The 26697-nt window shown below is 39.5% G+C and overlaps 1 protein-coding gene across 1 annotated transcript; it reads left to right on the top strand.

The window, feature by feature from the left end:
• The first annotated feature begins 9266 nt into the window (after positions 1-9266).
• Positions 9267-24929, top strand: GFPT2 (glutamine-fructose-6-phosphate transaminase 2). The gene is made up of 16 exons (XM_065409565.1): positions 9267-9392; positions 13171-13229; positions 13714-13848; positions 15298-15359; positions 18343-18422; positions 18878-18995; positions 19443-19606; positions 20201-20296; positions 20427-20524; positions 20939-21059; positions 21457-21614; positions 21751-21865; positions 22557-22684; positions 23466-23633; positions 24064-24225; positions 24867-24929. The coding sequence occupies exons 1-16, from the start codon at positions 9278-9280 to the stop codon at positions 24909-24911; spliced, it is 1824 nt and encodes a 607-aa protein (XP_065265637.1). The 5' UTR covers positions 9267-9277; the 3' UTR covers positions 24912-24929.
• The last annotated feature ends 1768 nt before the right edge of the window (positions 24930-26697 follow it).

Here is a 26697-nt window from a genome sequence, read left to right as displayed (position 1 = left end):
CACCAGCTTCCCATCCTTAACTTCCTTTCTGACCCAATCAGATCTTTCTGTTCGTTTGTCCTCCCCCAGACTCCATCTTGTTGGCTTGCCTCCAAACATGTTTCATCACAACAGGCTTCAGGTGGTACACTTCAGTGGTTCTCTGTTTTTGGGTTACTGGGTGGCTCCACTATTAATCTTTGCTCTAGATCAGTGGTTTTCAGCCTTTGGCCCGCAAACTCTGGGGGTCTGCAGGCTATGTCTAAGATTTCCAAAGGGGTCTTAACCTCCATTTGAAATTTTTTAGGGGTCCACAAATGAACATTTGAAAACCACTGCTCTAGGTCCAAATGTCCACATTTTCAAATATATTGATTTCAATTACAACATAGACTACTAAATGTACAGTGCTCACTTTATTTTTGATTACAAATATTTGCACTGTAAAAAACAAAAGAAATAATATTTTTCAATTCACCTAATACAAGTACTGCAATCTCTTTATCATGAAAGTTGAATTTAGAAATGTAGAATTATGTAAAAAAACAAACAAACCCCTGCATTCAAAAATAAAACAATGTAAAACTTTAGAGCTTACAAGACCACTCAGTTCTACTTAAGCCAATCGCTCAGACAAACAAGTTTGGTTACAATTTGCAGGAGATAATGCTGCCCACTTCTTGTTTACAATATCACCTGAAAGTGTGAACAGGCATTCACATGGCACTGTTGTAGCAGGCGTCGCAAGATATTTATGTGCCAGATGTGGTAAAGATCCACATGTCCCTTCATGCTTCAACCATCATTCCAGAGGACATGCGTCCATGCTGATGAGTTCTGCTCGATAACAACCCAAAGCAATGTGGACCAACGCATGTTGATTTTTGTTATCGGAGTTGGATGCCACCAGCAGAAGGTTGTTTTTCTTTTTTGGTGGCTTGGGTTCTATAATTTGCACATTGTGGCGTTGCGCTTTTAAGACTTCTGAAAGCATGCTCCACACCTTCTCCCTCTTGGATTTGGAAGGCACTTCAGATTCTTAAACCTTGGGTCGAGTGCTGTAGCTATTATTAGAAATCTCACATTGGTACCTTCTTTGCGTTTTGTCAAATCTATGAAAGTGTTCTTAAAACGAACATGTGCTGGGTCATCATCCAAGACTGCTATAACATGAAATGCAGGTAAAACAGAACATGAGACATACAATTCTCCCACAAGGAGTTCAGTCACAAATTTAATTAACACTTTTTTTTTTAACGGGCATCATCAGCATGGAAGCATGGCCTCTGAAATGGCGGCCAAAGCATGAAGGGGCATATGAATGTTTAGCATATCTGGCACGTAAATACCTTGCAATGCTGCCTACAAAAGTGCCATGTGAACGCCTGTTCTCATTTTCAGGTGACATTGTAAATAAGAAGCAGGCAGCAGTATCTCCCATAAATGTAAACAAACTTGTTTGTCTTAGTGATTGAACAAGAAGTAGGACTGAGTGGACTTGTAGGCTCGGCAGTATTACATTGTTTTCTTTTTGAGTGCAGTTATGTAACACAGGTAGGTGGGGTTTTTTTTTTGTTTTTATTTTTTTTTTAAAGTTACACTTTCACAATAAAGAGGTTTCACTTCAGTACTTGTAAGAGATGAATTAAAAATACTATTGTTTATCATTTTTGCAGTGCAAATATTTGTAATAAAAAACAATATAAAGTGAGCAGTGTAAACTTTCTATTCTGTGTTGTAATAGAAATCAATATATTTGACAATGTAGAAAAAAATCCAAAAATATTTAATAAATTTAAATTGGTATTTTATATACAGTGTGATTAATCGCAATTATTATTTTTTTAGTTAATTGCGTGAATTAACTATGATTAATCGACAGCCCTAGTTAAAATTCTAGTGATAAGGCAGTTTGTAGTAGTTTTCACATGACTCCGTAGAGTTCTTCCATCAGCCTAGGTGCCACTTCTCAGAAAGGTGGATAACTACATCAACAGAAAAACCTCTTCTATCAATGTAAGAAGTGTCAACTCCACAGAGCTACTGTGCTGTTGTAGCCATTGAATTAGCCACGGCCATGTCTACGTTACAAGTTAACACACCTTTGCTTTCCTACTGAAGGCAAGGCCTTTGTTGGGTTGGCTATCATCTTAGAGACCATTGATTAGACCAGCTTTGAATGTGACTAGATTCTATGATGCTTCAAACAGTGACAGCAGCCTGTCTACACTAGGGCTCTTAATGCTGCTAATGCAGTACAGTTTAGTAACAGAGGGAATCTTTTTTTAAAACTTTTTTTTTAGATTAATGAGGCCCCTCAAAACTTGAGGAATTTGGTAAAGGTAAGGAGCCCCTTTGGGGGACAAGGAAAAGTGTGCTATTTACCTGTACTTTTTTGAAACTTTAAAAAGGTTCTTGGTGTGAGATTTGGGCTGAAGTTGAGTTTTACTGAGTCTCCCTTACTTTTATGCTCTGAATCAGAAATCAATGCTTTGTATTTTTGAAATGTCCAAAGAGATGTTCAAGCATCTAACTACTTTTTTAAGTTGCTTTCATCAAAACAAACTTAGAAGCTACCTTAATTAAAACAAAAAAACAAAGCAACCTAGGTGAGACAACCCTAGGTAAACAAACATGTCAGTTAGAAACATTCAGCTGAGAGACTGGAAATGACTTAATCCCAAGGTATGCAGGCTTTATTGATTGAGGAAATAAGGGAGTTAATCCTGCTAAAGCAGTTTAGTAAAACTTCTAATTAAGGGGTGGGGTATGACTCAGTATGAAATGGCAAGGGGAGTAACCGTCACGTATAGTGAGAGTGATGTGACTTTAATTGCACTGAGCCTTCTGCTATCACCAGCATTTGGGGACCAGATGTCTTCAGTGATGTAAAAATTAAAAAATGTTATAATGGAACTTCAGTCCCAAAATGCCATTGGGGGTGGGGAAAGGACAGGGAATCCTTGTTCTGGATGTGAGGCATCTGTAAAATGCCCAGAATAACATGTATGACCCCATTAGCTGTCACGTGTCCCTTAACACATACATGGCATGTTGAAGCTATTCTGTGAAACCTGGACACTTTCAACATTCTCTCTACAGTCAGCAGATATTTTAAAAGTATTAATAGTCCCTTTTTAAGGTTTATTCTCTCCTCCAGTGATTTAAATCTGGAAATATTCACTGTGGTACCTTCTTGTCTAATCTCTGGGGTGGGTGGGTGTCAGACACATACAGGCCAAAGATTTGCAATGTGGGTTCCTAAAATTTAAGTACCTAAATTGATCTACATAGAAACCTAAGCACCCTTTTCAGGTGACTAATCTGGAAAATTTTGGCCAGAGTTGGTGTTTGTGTAAATGGAAATGTTGTTGCATGAAAATAGTGTAGTAGTAGTAGGCATCTGTCAGTCTCAAGAGACATTGGTTGGTGCCCCTGAGAGGTAAAGGATTTACTCTGTTGGTTTTTATGGCAGCTGCGAACGTGGCTGAAGAGACCCACTTGAGAGAGAGAATCTCTGCCACATCTGTCACATTTGTGATGTTTCGACCCTATGAGGATGCAGTGTAAAAAGTGTTGACTCTATTTTAAGAAGATGATTTGGCTATTTAAATGTAAAATAATAAGCTCTCGTCCATTTAAAAGTGAAAAGTCCAAAAACTTTCTTTTCTCAGAGCTAAGTTTTTGGCACCAATAACACACTCGCATCAACTATTGAATAGACTTTAGTCTCTTGGGGGGCGGGGGGGGAGAAGTGCCTTTACTTTTGGTCAAATTCAAAGCATAGGCTGCCCCCATCTTGGTGAAGTCTTGCAATTACATAGAAAACCCTCAGAATCCTTTTTCTAACACATGACATGCAGTCTGTCAGGGAAAGCCAGAATTGCAGACTCTTGATGGGGGTTTAAGGAGAGCAAGATTAACTCTGCTCTTACTTAAACTTCTGAGTGGTATTTTGGTGTTTTGTTCGTCTAGTCCAGTGCAAAATGGCTTCTTTACAATCAGCTACAAGTAACTTGATCAAATCCGATAATTACAGTCATTACTACAGTTTATAACTGGCTTCATCTTCTGTGTGATGCAGTTACAACATGGTATTGAGGTCAAAGGAACAGTACTCTAGCAAAAGACAAAAGAATGACTTTGAACATTAACAGTTGGCTATAATATATCCGATTCTATCTTGTACCTCATATTTATATTCAAGGACAACATTTCATTTTTTAAGTTGTGCTAGTGAGGTGAGACCATCACTTTCAATGGCTTTACTTGATTTTTTTTGGGTATAATACTTAAGCTAAAATGTTTTAGCTTTTTCATTACATGTTCTGTTGGAAACTGCATCTATCTAACACTTTTTAATGGTATTCAGAGAGATCCGTTTCACAGGTCTCCTTTATATCGAGTAAAAATATTTGTCAAACCTGTAATTTGGTTCAGGTTCCAGTGGATGCTAGCTATTCAGAAAACACTATACTAAAATGCTGGTTATTTCTAATTGCGTGTTGCTCAATTCCTCTTTAAATCCAGCCAAAAGGATGATCTGTTCAGGGAAGAAAGTACACAAGGAGTGAATAAATTGTGAAATACAAGGAAATACTGTAGAGGTTTGGTTTTTGAGAATGAATTATTTCCCTGTACCCAAAGAATTTGTAATATATTCCTTGGCAGTCCAGGTGCAGCTATCACTTTCAGTGTAATGGCCTCTAGTGGCTTCTGAACCTCCTAGTTGACATATGTAGAAATATAGCTGAGTTCCCTAGAAACAAGGAGCCTTTAACAATTACAGCACACTGGTAGCATTGTAAAGGCAGTCCCAAAGGAAGCTTTTCCTGGAGCTCTGCATAGTCACAAAGACGCCACACTGAACATACAAGCCTGAGGTGTCTTTAAATACGTTGCGAAATCTGGCATAGAAAGCAGGGTTGGATCTGAAAAGGGCAGCATGTAGCAATGTTTTGGAATGATATTGAGAAATTTGTATTTAAGAATTCTGCTCTTGAGGCTGATGGCATGCACCAAACAACTGGAAATGGGTGTCTGAAAAAGCTGTCCAAAAATCCTCAGTTTAAGGAGGCTTTATATGTAATAAACTGTAGACATTACTTCCAAGAAATCCATTTAAGAATAACACTTGCTATGTGTTTAGATGCCTTTTTAAAAATTTTTAACTGTGTCAATGTTCTCTGCACATACTGCCACCTGGATATTAATAGGATGGGCATATTGGAAATGCCCAGGCTAAATAGATGTATGCAGTGCTGTTGTTGCTGTGTTGGTCCCAGGATATTAGAGAGAAGATGGGTGAGGTAATATCTTTTATTGGACCAACTTATGTTGGTGAGAGAGACTAAATAGGGATTTCTCTTCTGTAGCACAGAACTGTTCTTCTGAGGATATGCTATTCTGGATCAGTCTAATGAGCGCAATAGTTTATATGAGACTAAAAAGCTATCAGGCTAGTTATAATATCTGTGGTAGAAACTCTTTGAAGTTACTGGATTTACACTAACAATGAATTTGTCCCTAGATGTTCAACTATAATATCTTCACTACAACTTCCTTGCTTTTGGAGGACCACTGGGATATGTAAATTATGTTGTTGAGTTCTTAATACCTTTAATTGATGGAGTGAAGGTATTGAATCTTTAACAAATGCTTCTTGTATTCAAAATGTTAATTAGTCATTGCAGCTCTGTATTTGTTAATAAAAACAATACTTTCAAGTTTAACAGTCTCTTACTAGCTCAACTTTCACTCCTTTAGCTCTGTGGTGTCAGTTTCACTAGTTCTCTAGTCTGGATATGGTTTTCTGGAGTAGTCCGGAGCTAATTTATAATGTTAGTTAAGGCATTTTTTTTAACATCAAAACCTTCCAGGCTACCATTATAACAAAAATAGTCACGAGAATACTTTTGTCTTTTGCTTGTAGGTCACCTTAAAAAAACAACAAAAAAAACCCCAAAAAACCACCCCACACACCAAGAACTGAATATAGTTGCATTCCCTAAAGTGATCAGCAGTTACCTTTCAGTCTCATTAGGAACATTATGCTATTGCTCTGCTGCACTTACTCTTCTACACCCCAGCCTTCAGAAAATGACCTGACGCATCAAGAATTCCTTACTGTCTTAGTGGTGTCCCATTCCCCTGTTCTTCTTTCCCTTCCATTCAAGAAAAGAGATTTCAGCTTGTGCACTCTCTTCTCATTCTGTCTTTCTGTTTATGGAGCAGAGAGTTCAGTTCTTTTCTACAACAGATTGCTCTCTGCACAAGATGACCTCATAGACTTTAAAGTCAGAAGGGACCATCATGATCATCTAGTCTGACTTCCTGCACATCGCAGGCCACAGCACCTCACCCATCCACTCCTGTAATAGACCCCTAACCTCTGGCTGAGTTACTGATGTCCTCCAATCGTGATTTAAAGACTTCAAGTTACAGAAAATCCACCATTGACTCTAGTTTAAAGCAGCAAGTGACCCATGCTGCAGAGGAAGGTGAAAATTCCCCAGGGTCTCTGCCAATCTGACCTGGGGGGAAATTTCTTCCTGACCCCAAATATGGTGATCAGTTAGACCCTTAGCATGTCATCAAGACCTACCAGCCAGACACCTAGGAAAGAATTCACTGTAGTAACTCAGAGCCCTGAAGCATGTGGGATGACAAATAGGTCTATTGACTCTTTGTAGAGTCAGGGTTGGCAAGCAGGTTATGTTGAGGTAGCACAGAAGGAGAACTTCGGGGGTGTCTTCTTTGTCTCCTCACTTTTTTTTTTTTTTTGTCCTTCCTTTTTGATGTCTTTTCTTTCCTTTGTATTTGCTTCCCTAGTTTTCTCTCTCCCTGCTAAAATGACGGTTGCATACCATATAAAGTAGGAACTTTTCAAAAATAGATGACTGCTCAAAGTACCTATCCTATTTAATAAGCATTTTGGGCCCTGACTTTGATTATCAATGTCACCTTTCGTTGTACCCTAGTATTCAGATGTCTTAGTTTTAGATATGAAGTTGATCACAATACTCTCATTTTCAGCTGCAGTCATCATGAAGAGTTGGGAAGACACTCTTTTCAGCTCGATGTTCACTGCTGCTCCTAATTGGATATGCCTGTGAGGAGAATGAAAGGCTAAGCATTGCTTAGAACTGGTGCACTTGCTTAATGAACGTGAACACTGTATTTGGTTTGCAGCATTTAAAATGGTTGGATAAATTTCTCTTCCCATTTTAAAGCCCACTGGGAATGACTGTACCAAATATAGGAGACTTTATTGGGAAATGGGTTTTTTTTTTGTAATATTAATATTTTTGAATTCCATAAAGGATTTTAAATCAATTTCTGAAGGGATCCAAACTAAATATTTGATCTTTCTGTTCTGTCTCCCTTCCTCTCTCTTTGCTTTACAGGAATCTTTGCTTATCTGAACTACAGAGTACCTCGGACCCGGAAGGAGATATTTGAGACTCTGATAAAAGGGCTACAGAGATTAGAATACAGAGGCTATGACTCTGCAGGTATCTAAACTTGCTTGTTGTACAAATGAGCAGTTGTAAACAGGATTATGCTAACTGCTTATCTTTAAATTTAAGATAATATGGCTAATGCTTCTAATCAAAATTTAGCATCTTGATTTGCACAGTATTCTTTCAACCTGATTTTATACCATTGCCAGGAGAGGATCAAAATTTATCTTGACTATTAATCTGATCTTCAACTTTCCTTCACGGGCTGAAAACTTGATTTAATCAGGTGTTCATCTATAATTGAGGTGTAGATCATGTAATCAAAGCAAACAGGATAAGGGAGCATTGTCTAAACACTATATATAGGGTTGGGTTTTGGAGTTTTTTGGGTGGGGGTGGTATGTGTCTTGTTGAAGTGGCAGAGGGGGGAGATCAAGGAGGCTTATTTATGTCATTTTAATTTTAACTTGTTAATGTCACTAGGCAAAATCTAGCTGGGGGTCCTTATTTAGGCAAAACTCCTGTTGACGTCAGTGGGAATTTTGCCTGAATTGGGGATACAGGATTTGCCCTAATCTACAGGAGTCCAGTAATAGACTTCATGAGTTTCTCTTTGGAGGCTAATTTTGAAGTAGAGCCATGCCTTTGCATGTGCATGCCAGTCTCATCTCAGGTTGGACATTTCTTCTAGACTCTTAGACTTTAAGGCTAGAAGGGAACATCATGATCATCTAGTTAAACGCATTCTTAAGTAGCTGACACGTATGTCTTCTGAATTCTAGGTGTTGCCATTGATGGAAATAATAATGAAGATAAAGAAAGGTACATCAGACTAATCAAGAAAAGAGGAAAAGTGAAGGCACTAGATGAGGAGTTATACAGTAAGTTTAAGAATCCTTATGTTGGCTTTGTACGTATTGCTGGTATGATATCACCTTAGACATCACAAAAAGCTACTGCTGATCGCTGCGTTGTATAACAGGCATTAGATTGGAGTGAGTGGTCTGTGATCAACGACACTTGCTGTCACAAAGTAAATCAATCTTCATGCTCCAAGTGTAAAGCAGCAGTCTTCTTGTTAAAGTAAAGCTGCTGGAGGCCTCAATCCACTCTTCATTTTTGGGTGGCTAACATGCTCCTTGAAATATGAGCTTCCTCTTGCAAGCAATCATACACTTAATGTACATTCTGCAGCAGGCAAGGTAGAGCATGGACTGTTGTACAACAGAAGCTCTTATTAGCACTAAAGCAACTGGTTGTCTTCACAGCATCAGTTTTATATAACACTTCTGTAACCCACATGCCTCCTGGGTGTGGTGTTCTGTCCCATCTAGAGGCATTGAGACCACTTAGAGAGAAGAGATCAAATGAGTCTGCTCTACAGTCTTAGCTAACAGCCGGTTGGCTTTTAGCTCCTGTGGTAGAGGCTCATGCACTAAGCTCCAGAGGTCCCGGTTCAATCCTGCCCGCTGACGACTGGGTTCTGTCAGTGTTCCACTTCCATTTATGAAAAGCAGAAGTTGCATTTCAATATGTCTGAATTGTATCTTATAGTAATGTGAACTTTTTGGCTTAGTTCATAACTGGTAGGATTAGTTGAAAATGGTTCAACATTAGCAAATGAAGGTTTTAATCACAATAACTTGAACCATCCAAAGTTTAGTGTCATGAAAGTAAATATTTATGGGTTTTTTTGCCATCTTCCAACTGCTTTTTAATCTACTGAAATCTAAAAATGTTGGGGGACCAAATTCTATTAATCTTGCATTTGTGTGATTAAGATTAAATTTAAAGCTGTTAGTGAACTGATTTCCCTCTCTATAGAACAAGATGGCATGGACTTAAAGGCAGATTTTGAAACACATTTTGGAATTGCTCACACTCGCTGGGCAACCCATGGAGTGCCCAATGCAGTGAATAGTCACCCTCAGAGATCGGATAAAAGGAATGGTAGGTATTCCCTGTACCAATGTGGAATCCTATTTGAATTTGAAATGTCACCAAAGGCTTCAGAATACAGTAACTCCTCACTTAACGTTGTCCCGGTTAAGGTGGTTTCGTTGTTACGTTGCTGACCTATTAGGGAACAAGCTCCTTTAAAGTTGCGCACTGCTCCCTTATAACGTCATTTGGCAGCTGCCTGCTTTGTCCACTGTTTGCAGGATTCTCTGGAAGAGCAGCCCCTCCTTGTGGGGATTAGAACCGTGGGGGCCAGCAGCCCTCCCCCCCCATCAGCTCACCTTACAGGGAATTCAGAGATGTGACTCAGCAGCTGCCCAGCAGCAGTTCAGGTGTCCCTCCCCCCCACTGCTTCTGTTCCTGACCTGCCCTCTGCCTTGGAGCTGCTCCCCGGTGCTTCCTGCTTTCTGGGGGAGGGGGGGTGCTGATATCAGGATGTCTCCCTGCTCCTGCATGCCTCTCCCCCCCCCCCCCCGCACCTCCTCTCCACAAAGCAGAGGAGGGGACAGGGCTGAGGCAGGGCTGTCCCTAGCTATTCTGGGGCCCTACGCAGCCCCTGCCCACGGGGGATGTGTGTGGGGCCCCAGGCGTCGGTGGGAGGGGGGAGAAGGCTGGCTTGAGGGGTGGGGAAGGGGCGGAGCAGGGGTGGGGGCCCTGGGGAAGAGCCGGAGCAGGGGCTGGAGCAGCACGCAGCTGCACAGGACACCAGGAAATTTGGGGCACCAAATTTCCTGGTGCCCTACGCAGCTGCGTACTTTGTGTATGGATAAGGACGGCCCTGGGCTCAGGGACAGAAAGGAGGGAGCTTGCGGGAAACTGTTGCTTCCTGTCGGAACTGGCTGATCTGCTTAAAAGGGCAATGTACTTGAAGTGGGATCAGTGTACTTAAAGGGGCAATGCATGTCTCTCTCACTCATCCACGCACCCCCCAGCACTTTGGAAAGTCAACAGCTGTGCATGTGCTGTCAGGAGGAGGGAGTGGTGCACTCCAGCTGGATAGTGTGGGCTCATCATCATGTTCAGTTTTTGCAGGGAAGTGTTTGCAGCTACTGCCCTGCATCGATCCCTCCTGCCTCCGTCCATGCTGTCTGTAGAGTGTGAGGCTATTTTAACCCTTGAGGGCTCAGCCGAGTGCTAGTTCATCATTTAGCAGCAAGGCATTCCCTGGGGAATATCCACCTCTTACTCCACCACCTCAACCAAGCTTCACAATCATTCATTGCTGTGTACAGTATTAAACTGTTTGTTTAAAATTGTTTAAAACTTATACTGTATATGTATACAATGTCTTTTTGTCTGGCAAAATTTTTTCCCCTGGAACGTAACCCTCCCCCCCCCCCATTTCCATTAATTCTTATGGGGAAATTGGATTCGCTTAACATCGTTTCGCATAAAGTCGCATTTTTCAGGAACATAACTGCAATGTTAAGTGAGGAGTTACTGTACAGTGGATTACTATAAAACTGACTTGTGTGTAAATTTCAAATAGTCTGAACTCCGTTACCTTCTCAAACAGAAATTTCAACGAACAATTTTGTGGATTTTTCTGAACTTGGCAAAGCAGTAATTGCTCAAATAAAACATCCCTGCATCTAAGAGTCTCAAGCATGACACAAATTTCACTTAAACACAAGTGCAATAGAATCACTAACGATAAATATTTGCGTGTATCAAAATTTCAATACTACTAGGCATCTACTCAGACCTAATAATATAGAAATACATCTTATTGGGTCAGTCATCCTCGGTGTAACTACATTTCAAAGGGATTAGATTGAGGATGAATTTAGCCTGTTGGGGACTGTAAAATGCTTAAAAATAACTTTCGTAAAGAAGTTTGAGCAATCTATTAGTATGTCTGAATTCTGATTGGCTAGAAAAATTCTAAGGGCAGATCTACACTTAAAACGCTCCACCAGCACAGCTGCACTTCTCTAGCGCTTCAGTGGAGACGCTACTACACCAGCAGGAGAGCATCTTCCCTTAGCATAGTTAGTCCACCTTTGCAAGAAGTGGTAGCTGTGTTGATGGGAGAAGCCCTCCCATCCACATAGCGCTGTCTACACCATCAGTATAACTGTGTCGTTCAGTGAAAAATCCACACCCCTGAGCAATGCAGTGATGCCAATCTAAGTTTATAGTAAAAATAAATGTGTTAGTCTCTAAGGTGCCACAAGTGCTCCTGTTCTTTTTACGGATACAGACTAACCCGGCTGCTACTCTGAAACCTGTCACTAAGTTTATCGTGTAGATCCGGCCTAAGTAACTTACATTAGAAGCAGCTAGTACTCCAGGAAAAAAATCATCTCTTTGCTGATATGAGAATACTAGAATAGTTTAGCTGGTACTAAACAGATTCTTGTGTGGTGCCAAAAATTTTGATCAGCCCAAACTGAATATTCTCCTGACTATTGTTGTACATGAGTCTGCAGAGAGAGAGGTGGAAATTGTCCCTGTCTTGGCCTACTGGATTTAAAAATAGCCTACTGGATTTTTCTGGACTTGGGGTCAGATTTTCAAAAGAGCTCAACACCCATTTAGGCACCTAAAAATGGGAGGAGAATTGTTTGAAGTGGGTGGGGTAGATATCTTAAGTACACATCATAGGTGTAGCAATTTAAATTGTACCAGGAGCACCTACATGGTGTGGCCTGACATCCTAACAGTTCTAAACAAATAAGGACCAAATGCTCAAAAGTACACAGCCCCCAGCATACTAACCTCTGTTTAAAAATCTCGCTACTTATTATGGTGCCTAAATGGGAACTGAATTCTTTTGAAAATCTGGTGCCATAAAAAGTAATGGTTTTTATTTTTAAAGAAGTTACTTTATTTTTAAATCTTCCCTTACTGTAAATGGAGTTACCCTATTTGAAAACTTCTGTCCAAACAATAAAACACCCAAGTTTCAAGTGTCCAGCTGCATTAACACATTCTTTGGTTGAGACTACAGTATACGAATGGCCTAATGTCTCTTACATATGTAATGATTTTTGGATGGTGGATTTTTAATTGGTGTACAAGGGGTTTAATTATTGCTCAGTCTGGCTAAATTGCATATATTCTATTTAATATAATTGTTGATAAATATCTAACAAAACACTGTCCTTAATAAACTAGTTAATAAAGATTACTGTTAATATTTATATCTAGTTGCAATATTTAATCTCTGAAATTGAGTGTGAACTCTTTAGAAAGGGCAACAGACTTTTTTTTTTTTTTTTTTTTTGGAAAGAGACCACTCTCTTCCCTCGTGCCCCCCATAAGCCAATCAAGGTATTTCTCCCACTGGCTGGCTGGGAAGAGGAGAAAGGTATATCACCATATATTACATCTCTTATCTCATAGAACTGGAAGGGACTCTGAAAGGTCATTGAGTGTAGCCCCCTGCCTTCACTAGCAGGACCAAGTACTGATTTTGCCCCAGATCCCTAAGTGGCCCCCTCAAGGATTGAACTTACCACCCTAGGTTTAGCAGACTAATGCTCAAACCACTGAGCTATCCCTCCCCCCGGTTTACAGTTTCTGTTTTGGGAAGTGCTCCAATACTACTCTGGTGGTGACGGCTGTATAACTATCTCAATACTTAAGTCCTATAAGGTTGTATTTTAAAAAACAAAACTCCTAGGATTTTGTAGTTCACTCTGGGGGTGCTGTGATAAATCTTGATCTTAAAGCTCTGGAAGTAACTAATGTATTTTGTGGCTTTAAGCTTCTCACTTTTTAATTTTGTGTGTGGAGTTTTTAATTATTTTAATCTTCCCTTTAGAGTTTGTAGTTATCCATAATGGAATCATCACAAACTATAAGGACCTGAGGAAATTTCTGGTAAGTTTATGGCAGCTTGAATAATTCCAAAACTAGGAAATACAAGCAAACATGTACAGATTTCTCATGGCATTTGCATAGTGTGAATTAAAATGTGCAGCATTTCATTTAAAAACTGTATTGTAATGGAAGCTGCCTAATAAGGATAATACCCAGGAACTGATACAATGCACTGCATTTCTAGCCTTTTACATGGGATGACTGGTGTTATCTGCAAACCTCTTTGCACATTGTTGCTCATGTTCTACCCTGCTCTGTTATAGTTAAAGTCTCTTATCTAAATATTCCTTTGAAAATAATGCTATTATGTTTTGTTACATCTTTACACTTTGTTCAGTGATTTAAAAAAAGTATATACCAGCCCAATATGATCCTCTGTTTGAGATATGTATCTTTCTGATGAGACACACCAGTTAAAGGCACTTGTTGAGTTCCTGCCTGAGGAAGAAAACACTTATCTTGCCTTCAATCTATAACATTGCAGGAGACCAAAGGCTATGAGTTTGAATCTGAAACTGACACTGAAACCATCCCAAAGCTGGTCAAATACATGTATGATAACAGAGAGACTGAAGATATCAGCTTTTCAGCCTTGGTAGAGAGAGTTATTCAACAACTGGTAAGTGTGGGAATTCCATCTTTCTGTGTGAAGGGGGACTGTTCATGGTGCTATTCGAATATCTTCATGAATTTATTGAATCCACCACAGAATTAATTAAAAGATGCTGCAAATAACTTTTTTTTTTTTTAAACTTGTTTTAGTGGTTTTTATAGAGCAAGAAATTAGATTAAAACATTGGAAGCTTGAAAAACTTGGTAAATCTCAAACTTCGTTAGTATTTTAAAGCAGCAAGGGGAATGTTGCTGCTTTTTGCTAGACTGCTTTATTTTTAAAACGCTTTTGCTTATTGTGACATTCTGCAGGTGTCAAATAATAGCCGTCCTTTTTAACGGGCCTCTTTTGCAGAGAGCAGTGATCTCAAGTGCTACTGTGATTAATTTAAATACAGGTAGACTTGAATCACAGCAATGCTGAGTAACTTAGTCTAGTAAAAAACCTTGGTTCCTTATTTGGAGTTCAGTCTAATGTATGTATGCATGCTTTAACTGTTGGTTTAGAAATGGGAGCCTATTACTGTGTTTTGGGGAGCTAAATATTCTACTGTAGACCTAGAAATTGCAAACTTGCACCTTAAATACTGAAATTGACTGTGCCCCACCCCCCTCACCATTGAGTCCCCCGTTCTCCTCCTTGCAGCAACTCCCTAAGATTTTCTGCAATACTAGGGCAGCAATAAACAGGAGAGAAGGATAGGATCCACAGAGAGCTAGTTAGGGGACTGGTGAATCCATCTGCATAGACTGCTTACCCCCTTCTGTAGCTCCGTGGATTTTGCTTTTGAGCAGTTCCACACCCTGCCTATTTCATATTGTCCCTGAATGTGAGAGTCAGGAGATGGTCTTAATCTTGGTAACATGGGGCAGGAGTTTGCTCTTGCACAGTATGGTACTTTTCAACTTCAAAGCTAACAAACATTTTTATACAAGGCTGCTTCTGAGTGTGGTGTCTTAAAAAACAAATAAAAAAATGAAGCCCCATACTTGCACTTGATAGTAAGCAAACTAAGAAGTAGTAGGACCAGAACTTTGGCCTACAAACCTGGAAGTCATTCCATGTATATCCTGTAATGCATAACAAATTTGTATTACATTTCTAAATGTTACTGAAAATCTGTAGCTGTTAGTTTTTATTGACTCTTAAAGTTGTTCATGATGAGAATTGACAGCCTTTTGTGTGTATGGGGCGGAGGGAGAGGGGGAGTTCTCTTCCTCTAATCTTTCTGGCTGTTTGTAGAGTGCATGTTTGTCTGCCTTGCATTTATTCCACTACTTCCTGGCTGACCCCTTAAAGGGGGCAATTTGACTTCAGGAAAAGACTCCAGATAACCTTAAGAGCTAGACCCAAGAGGCTCCTCAGGAAGAGGAGGGCCCAGATTAATGCAAGATGTGACTCATTCACGTAACTTATTTGGGATTTTCCCTTTTTAATCATTTGTATGGTTTCCAGGAAGGTGCTTTCGCATTGGTTTTCAAGAGCATCCATTACCCAGGTGAAGCTGTTGCCACCAGGTTAGTGAAAATCCATTTTTTAAAAACCCATTTTCTTCATTTGTGGTGGTCTGTAATATAAAGTCTCTGATCCATAAAATATGGGAACAATCACTTCAGTATTTAACCATTTTATTTTCTAAGTAACTATCAAGATTCAATCAAATACAATTTGAAAACTGTTAGAAAAAAATGAAATATAAGGAAATTTGACTAATATTATGATGAAAATACTGCACCTGTGCATAACATCCTGTATGGTTCTTGAGCCGAGATAGATAATGGTTGCAAACTGCAACTCCATTCCCTCTGAACACTTCTTTAATTGAGATCATTAACTAGTCTTACTTTCTAAAACTACAGAATTCTAAAGGATTAAATTGTTTCACGAGTTTCGTTTTGAAAGTCTGTTATAAATGCAGCCTCGGTTGTTGAGGTAATAATTTTGTAAAACATGAATTAGCATTTTATAAACACAACTGAAAAGCCATCAGAACTTGACAAACAAGACTTATTCTTGATGCATGTAACTCAGTTATTTTAGAAGGAATTGCTATATATTGTATCAAGAGAAGAACTTACGGAGTCAGACACACCACATAGGATGGGCTATAGGTGTGGAATTTCCTAGGTATGCTGTAGAACAGTGGTGGGCAACTTGCAGGCTGCATGCGGCCCATCAGGGTAATCTGATTGCAGGCCGCAAGACATTTTGCTGATGTTGACCATCCGCAGGCATGGCCCCCCCCCCCCCACCATTCCCAGTCGCCGCAGTTCGCCGTTCCTGGCCAATGGGAGCTGCGGGAAGCAGCAGGCCACAGGGATGTGCTGTCCACTGCTTCCCACAGATCCCATTGGCTGGGAACAGCGAACCGCAGCCACTGGGAGCTGTGGGGGGCCATGCCTGTGGACCATCAACGTCGGCAAAATGTCTCACGGCCTGCAATCAGATTACTCTGATGGGCCGCAGATTGCCCATCACTGCTGTAGTGTCACTTGAAAAGCTCCGTTTACCTTCTGTATCCAAAGTGCTTTTAATGGGTATACTTGCTTTACTGTTTTATAAGACCAAAAAAGGCGAGAGGGCTTGTGCACTCTTCCTTTCTGAAGAAATACTGTGAATAGTATATTCATTCAAGCTGGCTAGAAACCATTGAGCTAAAATGTTACACAAACACTGATCTCTAGCTCTAGTCCAAGAGACAAAACTCATGATAGTATAGTACAGTACAACCCCGCCATAACGCGCCCCGCCGTAACGCGAAATCGCATATAACGCGATCATAAGTTGGCTCCCCATTAAGGCCTAATATTGTACTGTACCAGTGGTCCCCTAACGCCATGGCGCCCGCCGGGACATTGATGTGCCCCCACCTCGTGCCCAGCAGGGGAGAGAAGCTGCGGCCCCGCACCTGCAGGGACAGAGAACTCCGAGGCTGCGGGTGCCGGTGCTCTCTGTCCCTGGCAGGTGCGGGGCCGCGGCTCCTCTCCGGCTTGGAGAGGAGCTGCGGCCCCGCACCTGCCGGGGACAGAAAGCACCGGCGCCCGCAGCCCCGGAGAAGCCAGAGAGGAGCCGCGGCCCTGTGCCTGCCAGGGACAGAGAGCACCGGCGCCCGCAGCCTCGGAGTTCTCTGTCCCTGGCAGGCCCGGGGCCGCGGCTTCTCTCCCCTGCTGGGCATGAGGCACTAGGAGCACTAGGCGGTGCACATCAATGCACCGCGTTGGGGACCACTGACTTCAACTGACCGGCTTGAAACCCTGCTATACCGCGACCTCGCATTTATCGCGATGGAATTTTTTGGACCCCAAACATCGCGTTATAGCGGGGTTTCACTATATTTACAAACTCTGCTTTTATTTCTGAGTGGAAAAGCAACTTTCAGGAAAAAGCAAAGGCAAGTAATTCACAAAATGGTAATTCATGTTTTACACAACTGTTACCTCATTTGTCAAAGACTACTTTTTACAGTACAGCTATGTAGCCAACAGAAGCTGTGGCATGCCTTTTGCTATAGGCATTAAGATGAAAAAACTAATGTAAAAGTCTCCTCCATGTTTTGGAACACATACGCAAAATCCTATAACTGATGGCAAGCAGAATTTTCCATGCCAGTGTTTATCTGTATTCCTCATTTTAGTGTTCTCTGAAACTTGGTGCTTGCAGTAATATGTGGGAATTTTAAGAACTCAACATAGTTGCTTTTAATTTGAGAACGTCTCTTTAAACCTTGTGGATCTGTATGCTGACTCTTTTTAATTGAGGTTACAAAAAATGGACTGGTTTAAAGCGTAGTCTAGTGACTTAATGTGGTATATGATCCACCTGGCTCAGAAAAGTGATAGAATTCTTCTGCCTTGCCTCCTAACCTCACACAAGTCCATAGGCACAGTAATTAGGGTCCCGAGTTTGAGAGGAAGAAAGGCAAAACAAATCCCTAATTATACAATGATTATTGGGCTTACTGCTGTCTCATTTCAGAGGCAGAGTAAAGTATAACTTTATCTGTAGAAAAGAGCAGCTTCTTGAGTGTGTAGTATAAAGGGATCCAACTACTGCTTTAACGATTCGCTCATATACATTTCCATATGTGCTATGGAGGAGGAGAGCAGCCTAGATGATACAGTGAGGGCGATCTCCCAGCGGCACTTGGACCTCAGCAGCTGCAGGAAGGAGGCGGGGATGGGACCTCTAGGGCAGGAGAAGCCCTAGGCACCAGATACTGCACCAGCAGCAGCCATAGCTGCTGCATTGGCAGCCTGGGGATGTAACCATCTAAGATTATAGCATGCCTTCCCATAAGAGGGGTGGTTGTAGGTGGGGAAACTGTGAGTTACAGTTGCATCATTACCAATATATCCTGCCACAAGGGTGTGGTTGGAGCATCTGCCTCCCTATGGAATAGGAAGGGGTGTGGCCTTTCAACTCTGCAGATGTCTAGTTAATCAGAGAACCTACCCTGTATAAAGGACTTTCTAGCTAACTTGCTCATCATTGCATTCACAGGCGAGGGAGTCCTCTACTCATTGGAGTTCGCAGCAAATACAAGCTTTCCACTGAACAGATTCCTATCTTGTATAGGACATGTAAGTTATAACTAGCTTATCTGTTTGTTTTTCAAGATACATAACAAATACAGAGCAGGATTTTCTTTTAAACATAAATTAAGTCACATTAAGTCCTTTAGAAGAGAAGAGGTTAACTTCTGTACCTTAAAACCATCAACAGATGCTCAAAGTGAGTTCTTACCTGAAAATACCCAATTTTGTATTACTGTTATTTAATGTCCGTTTGAGAGTGGGGTTACTTAAATGCAGTGTCTCTCCTTGCTACCAGATAGTCTGGACAAAATACACGGTCCTACATTACACAGTGTATTCAACTCAAAATACTAAGAAATGCAGGTTTCCTCTTAGAAATGGTGATCATCACTTTTTTGTGATATCTTGAGCTGTGTAGTTCACAACCTATTTCAAACCACTTGGGTTCTGCATTTCAGATTGGTCTATATATTGGACTTCTCATTTTATTTAATCACTAGGCAACATTGAGAATGTGAAGAACATATGCAAGACCCGAATGAAAAGACTGGATAGTTCTACCTGCCTTCATGCTATTGGAGATAAAGCAGTAGAATTTTTCTTTGCTTCTGATGCAAGGTAACGAGCACTTGTATTTTTTTGGTTTGCCCTGTAGCAGTGACAAAGTCAGTTTTTGACACCTTATCTGTTGGTTCTCTGCTGTTCTTTTGTGAATTGGAGGTAGGCTGTTTTATCATGGAGATTTGGGAAGCCCAACTGGTAATTAGTCTACTTATTTGATAAGGATGGGAAAACTTATACCAGAGGTGGGAAAGAGCTTTTAGTAGAACACCACCAGTTTTTGAGCTGTATGCTAGTGATACTTGCCAATCTCTAGCCTTTCTGCCTCTGATGTAAAATATATCTAATGCAAGTAGTCAAAGCAAATTTAAGCAGCAACTACCAGCAAAGTATGTGTAGCTGGAATGGAGGGTAGCTTTGTTTTTTTTAATCATACTTCTGCTTCCCACTGAAACATTGTTCCAAATATAAATCTGTCTCCTCTATTTGCCTGTCTTTCTGTAGTGCTATCATTGAACACACCAACAGAGTAATTTTCCTAGAAGATGATGACATTGCAGCAGTGGCTGATGGGAAACTTTCTATCCATCGGCTAAAACGTTCAGCTAGTGATGACCCCTCTCGAGCCATCCAGACCTTGCAGATGGAATTGCAGCAAATCATGAAAGGTAAGTTGGAACATCTACAAATATAGTCTATTCAAAGGTGGACAGTCTTCCTGATATTGGAGTGTGGGGGATTTATACCCCAAGAAAACTACCATCTGATAATGTCATGACTTGCACCTGTTTCTAGCACTTGAAAGTCCTTCCTGGAAGCTGGCAATCCCAGGACATCTGACCAAAGGGAGGATAGGGAGTGCATGGTACTACCTGCCCCTGTAGATGACAATATCAAATTTGTGCCCTAGGTAGTTTTTAGTTTTTAATGTGTTCAGTACTCGTAAGCCTGGACTGATCTGACAAAGCTATAACACAACACCTCAGAACTTTGATTACAAAGAAACTATTTATTTCTGTTCAACTTCCTCCAAAACACATTTATTAGATTGTCCTTTTTAGGGAAAACTAATCCTGTTAAATGGAGCCAATGGCCTACTCTTCTTCCTTCCCCTATCCCTAAACCTCCATCCAGGCACAACTGAGATGAGATGTTACATTAACGCTTTGTCCAAACCAGCATGCTTCTACAGGTCATTCTGAAAGTTGACTCTGTAATTGAAATAACAAAAACAACTGAAACCTTCGTGTTTGTCTAAACAGGTAACTTCAGTGCATTCATGCAGAAGGAAATCTTTGAACAACCAGAATCTGTTGTCAATACCATGAGAGGCAGGATGAATTTTGCGACCAAAACAGGTAGCTTGGAATATTTAATTACTGAAGTTTTGTTGGCTTATAACAAACATTTAACACATTGGCTTAATAATAAAATCCCTGGCTGAAGTATACTTTTTTTTTTTTTTTTTTTTTTTTTTTTTTACTACAGTTCTGTTGGGTGGTCTGAAGGACCACTTGAAAGAAATCAGAAGATGCCGACGACTGATCATTATTGGCTGTGGGACCAGCTATCATGCTGCAGTAGCTGTACGTTCAACCTGCTCTAAAATATATGGAATACTTAGCTTTGTGATTTAGAGAACAGCTTTCTTTCTTAAGCCCTTGGTATGAGAGTCTGAAAATAGATGTCTTTCTTTCCCCTTTCCTCTGCATCTGACACATAGTGTTAAACACTTTTTTTTGTTTTAATGCAAATTTACTAGGATCTACCATGCCAGAAATTAAACTTCTGCTTCTTGATGTTACTTACTAAAACTGATCAGTAATTACAGCTGCCCTATCTTCTATAACAGGAATAAATAAAATCTTTCTTACTAAGTTTTGTAAATATACTCATCCTTGTTTTTCTCTCTCTCCCCCCCCACCCCCCCAAAACACAAAACTATAAAGTATTGATATGGATGGCAGTATTAACAAGTGTCTTGTGCTTATTGAATATAGACCCGACAGATGTTGGAAGAGTTGACAGAGCTGCCTGTGATGGTGGAACTTGCTAGTGACTTTCTGGATAGAAACACTCCTGTATTCAGGGATGATGTGTGCTTTTTTATAAGTCAGTCAGGTGAGTTGCCTTGACTGTTCATCCTTGTCTGAATAGAGGCATGTAGCAAAGTATTAAAAAAAAAATCCAATAAATAAAACTTATTTCTGTCTGAATGTCTTAATTTGAAGTAAAACAAGGGAGGATAATGATTAAAGGTACCAGAGCTCTATATTGGATGCAAATCTTGCTTTTCAAATCAGTGGCATGAATCAAAAGTAGAAACAGCTTGTGAATAATGCTTAAATGAGGTTTCAGTGTAAATGTTTTCACTCATGATTACAAACTTTTGTTGTTGTGCCCAACTGGATTCAATTGGTTAGAGCCTGAAGTAAGCTTGAATATGACAGATTTAAAGTTTCCCAGTGCTCTTGCTGTTCTGTGTTTAAATTTAAATGTCAAACTGTTTGTTCTATAGGAGAAACTGCAGATACGCTTATGGCCTTGCGGTATTGTAAGGATCGTGGGGCTCTGACGGTTGGCATTACAAACACCGTGGGAAGCTCAATATCCAGGGAGACTGACTGTGGTGTGCATATCAATGCAGGCCCTGAAATAGGAGTGGCAAGCACAAAGGTAACTCTGTTCACTGTGGCTTTTTATACCTTTCCTCTGTGAAATCCAATCAAAATGTTAATATATTGGTAGTTAAGATTTAGGTTGCATTAAGCAGTCAAGTCTGTAAGAGTTAATGTTCTGTTTTTGTCGGCAGGCTTACACCAGCCAGTTCATCTCTCTTGTAATGTTTGGCCTCATGATGTCCGAAGACAGAATTTCTTTGCAGACTAGGAGACAGGAGATCATCAGTGGGCTGCAAACGTTACCTGGTATATTTGAAGTTCATACTTTTTTACTATTCCACGTATTGGTGCATTAGAGCTCATTAGTGCACTGAGATTTTCCCTCATTCTGGAATATAATCCTTTGAAGTAAAGTGATGATATTAACTTGATTTCAAGTAGCACATCTGTCTCTGTATAATCTTTTCTCCCGCTACCTGACCTTTAAAATCCCATTCCAACTTAGTTTCTCTTTCCTATGGCTTCACGAAAGGTATGGATAATAAGGAAGACTGATGGTTGTGAAGCTGACATATACTCAGAGCTGTCATATAAATGGACACCAAATAAAGAAATTGGAAAACCAAGAAATGTCTTACTCTAAAATGTAAATTGTAGTGAATAACTTTTTTCGGATACAGGTTCCTTTTAAAGTAATTTTTCGAGTATTTACTATTTTGTTTAAATCAAGCCTATACAAAACAGGTTCCAGAAAGAATTATAAAAGTGTATTTAAAAATACTAAATGGATCATGTGGAAACTAGATCAAATAAGACATTTTAGAATCCAGTCGTCTGTCTAGCCTTCATAACTTCGCAGTTTTGTAAATAAGTTTAAATTCATACAATTGAGTCCATCTGTTACTGCTTCATTGAAACAGATTGAAATACTGTCAAGCTAGTAAACATGGAATAATGGCATTTATGCTACATTCTCTTTTATTATATGATCTGATAGAGATGATTAAAGAAGTCTTGTCCTTGGATGAGAAGATACATGACTTGGCCCTTGAACTGTACAAACAGAGATCGCTCTTGGTTATGGGGCGTGGCTATAACTATGCCACTTGCCTGGAAGGAGCATTGGTGGGTATGCTTTTGAAAACTTAAGGTCCTATTTACCTGTTTTGGTGGTTTATATTTAAAAAAAGAAAAAAGCTTGCTTCTTTTTCCTGTAATTACATTTTTGAATTAGACAGAATTAACTGTACCAGTTATTTTATCAACTTTTAATTCTTTCACTCCCCTTCCCATTGCTTTTTGTTCCATCTGCAAATGTAACTGTATACAGGCAAACATCATTTATAGCTATTTAAACTCCCAAAACATGTATATGGCTAAGGAAAAAATGTGTGAACCTTTTATGCTGCACCATCTTTGCAGTAAACCTCTCTCACTAGGACTATCAGATGATGCAGTATGTCTGGTCAGAAACGATCACCATTCGCCAAAGATTTGACTGATTCTAAAATATAAACCTGAGAACTGTCTCTAACTCTGGCCACTTTTAACACATCTTAATCTGTGTTGCAAATTTCTTTGACTAACCCTAGTCACTCCTACCCCATCTGGCTATTTTTTTTTTTTTTGCCCCAGTCAAAGACTCCCATTGACTTCTGTCAGACATAACTCATGAAATGACTACACCACTTTTATAGAAGTGGAAATTAAGATAATTTTGCCAAAAATAAGTTTGGGAATTAGTTTGTCTTAAGAGGAAATAAATCAATTTCTGAAAAGAGCACATTAAAATTAACCTGTTACCTTATTTCCATGTTTAAACAGCTGACATTCAGGTTTGTATCTGTTTTTGCCCTCTGAGGTTCTTACCTGTTTTGCCCTTAATGCTCTGGCATTTGCTTTCTAGAAAATCAAGGAGATCACGTACATGCACTCCGAAGGTATCCTGGCTGGTGAATTAAAGCATGGACCACTGGCCCTTGTAGATAAACATATGCCTGTTATCATGGTAATTATGAAGGATCCCTGCTTCACCAAGTGCCAGAATGCACTGCAACAGGTCATTGCTCGACAGGTAAGCCGTCTAGTGAGCACTGTATCATATGGAGAGATGTTCTGCATGTTGAAATATGACACTACTGATCACACTTCAGAAACAGAATGTGATGGTGATTTTGTCTAATCATCAAATCAGATGCATTTGCCATCTGATTATAATATAACATTAAAAGTTGACACCAGTGGTGAAGAGTGACTTGTAAAAATGCAGTTGGAATAATAATAAAGCTGTATATGGTGCTAAAGCCAAAATCTCGATTAAATTAAAAATACCACCATGTAAACAAGCACCTAGTTTCCTATAAAATAAACCTGCATTGACATTTTTCTTTCTATATGTTTGAGTAATGCTTTCAAAATATACTATAGGTATTTCAGAAACCAGCAACATACACCCCCCAAAAAGTTGTATGTCACCACTCTTCATTATTACATTTTATTTATAGGGTCGCCCAATTATTCTGTCTTCTAGAGAAGATACTGAAAGTTCAAAATTTGCATACAAAACTATTGAGCTGCCACACACAGTTGACTGTCTCCAAGGCGTCTTGAGTGTTATTCCCCTACAGCTGCTTTCATTCCACCTGGCTGTTCTTAGAGGATATGATGTAAGTGTCTTCTGTATTTTGGTACTGTAGTTAGAGAAACATGCTTGTGAACTTCCTCCTACCAGCCTAAAGAGAGGGGAATAGTTAATGTATGTTAACAAGGGAATAGCTGTGCTCTAGTTAATCAAGATAGAATTTCAGTACAAATCCCCTAACTTAAGCTGCTTTTAACTGGAGTATAAAAATTCCATTTTCAAGAGTGAAATTGAGCAAATGATCAGTCATTAGAGTGCAGACTTCTCTGTCTATTTTCAGGAAATATTTCCAGGGTAAGTGAAATTTATTTAAGGAGCATGTGCGATACATTTTTCATAAAAATTACTAAGAACATTGACCTCTGAATGGTGCCATTCTTGGAGAGTCTGTTCCAATGCCTGTCTTAAATTTTATCATATGATAGGGTGTTTATCATAGTAATGTATATATTCAAGGAGGGATGGATTGTAAGGCAGCTTTTGACTTTTGTGGATTTAAAATCTCAAACTTTTTTAAATCCATTTTCTTGTGCATTCACTGGTGTTAGGACAGATGGGCAGCAGAATTCATTGATACATGCATGTGTGCACGCAAATTGAATTAATTCAGCAAATGTAGAAGATTGCTTTAACTACCATATTCTGAAAATCTGTTGTTCATTCCAGGTGGACTTTCCAAGAAATCTGGCCAAATCTGTGACTGTGGAATAAACAACCCACAATAGTGTGATGAGTTTTTTTTTTTTGTTTTTTTTTCCCCCCCCACCAAAGTTCTAAATTTTACTCCTGTTTTTAATTGATAGTTACATGACGTTAAGTGGAATGATACCATTAACTGGAAAGTTTTGGGGACCGTTTTTAACTTGTTTTAAAAGCTTTTGATGTGCCTTGTACCCAAGTGCTTTTGCTTATGGCAAATGTTGTTCCTCTAAATCCTAAAAATTGCCAAAGAAGAGAAATCCTTGTTTACACAGGTATAATGAATGAACTTTTTTTACTACTGTGCAATATATATAATATATACAGCTCTGGTCAGAGTAACTGTGAACATTTTTGGCCAACACTACTTAACTAGTTTTAAAGACAAAGTATTTATAAGTTCAATTGTATAGCTTTTTAAATTATTTGTTTTTAGTATGTTGCTTATCTGTAGCATTGGTAATGCCCAGAATGTAAATTCTGAGCATGTAACATTTATTTGTGTACAGAGTCACTTTTTAAAAATTTTATCTTTGAACTGGAAATCTGTGGCCTTTGAGGGTTTCCCTTCCTCACCCTTTTTTCTCTTAGCTTTTCTGGATGCTTTCCACTGCACCTAATATTTCTTTGTTAATCATCTTTTTCCCCACCCCTCTTCTGTGGCTGAAAATTCCCAAAGACTCCTTCAGATTTATTTAACTAAAAGTTTACCTAAACCAGATCAACAGTTTGATTCATGTGCAGTCCCACCTTCATATGCATGGAATGTACTGTGCAACAAAATAAGGGAACTGGATATTTTCAAGTGGGTTACAATGCTTCTGTTAAAAGATTGTACAATCAAATTCCTATGCAATTAAAGAAAATAGAGAATGTAAACTCTTCTTGTGTGTGTGTGTGAAGTCTTTTTACCTGATTCTTTCCCCTTCCAAACTGGTGATGAAAGAAACAAATGAATATACAATAACTACTCTTCAGTACAATATCTGCTTTTCCAGCTTTAAGAAAATTTTATCTGCAATCTTTGAACCATCAGAATATTAAAACAATCACTACTTATTTGCAAGAATGAAAAATGAGTAAAGTGTTGTCCAAGGCTTCATTTTTAGAGAATAGTCTTGTGCTTAAGACCATGGACAGGATTTCAAAATCTGGGTTAAACTACGCTCCAGGCTTTCTGTGTGGCATTGGACAAGTCACCTAATCTCTCTCTGCTTCAGTGCCTTGTTCGGAAAAATTATGCCCATTTTACATTTTACCCTTTGTGTGTCTTGCCTAGTTAGACTGCAGACTCGTACTGTATGTATGTACAATACTTAGCACAATAGAGGCTTCAATCCAAGTTGAATTATTTCCTTGGATGTACATACACAGCTAAAGTAAGCTTAACTATTTGCAGTAATTAACTTGTACAAAAATACGGTCCAGCTCAGTGTCCTCTGATAAGTAGAGTAGGAGTAGAGAGGTTATTTTTACCTCTATTTGGCACTGCTGCTGGAGTGCTATGTTCAGTTTGGTGCCCACAATTCAAGAAGGATGTTGATAAATTGGAGAGAGTTCAGAGAAGAGTCATGAGAATGATTAAAGGATTAGAAAACATGTCTTTATGGTGATAAAGCTCTCTCAGTCGATCTCCTTATTTTAACAAAGAAAAGGTAAGGGGTAACTCGATTTAATCTAGACGTACCTACATGGGGAGGGGGAAATAATTAATAATGGGCTCTGCAGTCTAGTAGAGAAAGGTGTACATGATCCAATGGCTCAAAGTTGAAGCTAGACAAATTCAGACTGGAAATAC

Source organism: Emys orbicularis, chromosome 8, assembly GCF_028017835.1.
Source record: "Emys orbicularis isolate rEmyOrb1 chromosome 8, rEmyOrb1.hap1, whole genome shotgun sequence".
Taxonomy (NCBI): Eukaryota; Metazoa; Chordata; order Testudines; family Emydidae; genus Emys; species Emys orbicularis.
The sequence above is the reverse complement of the archived record's forward strand: the minus strand, read 5'-3'. Positions and strand labels throughout refer to the sequence as shown.

Bases quoted from the DNA above. Each gene is read 5' to 3' on its own strand.
- GFPT2 (XM_065409565.1), top strand. From the start codon at position 9,278: ATGGACTTAAAGGCAGATTTTGAAACACATTTTGGAATTGCTCACACT. The intron at 21,060-21,456 runs GTGAGTTGCCTT...TTTGTTCTATAG, and splicing joins CTTTTTTATAAGTCAGTCAG to GAGAAACTGCAGATACGCTT. The intron at 24,226-24,866 runs GTAAGTGTCTTC...TGTTCATTCCAG, and splicing joins CTGTTCTTAGAGGATATGAT to GTGGACTTTCCAAGAAATCT.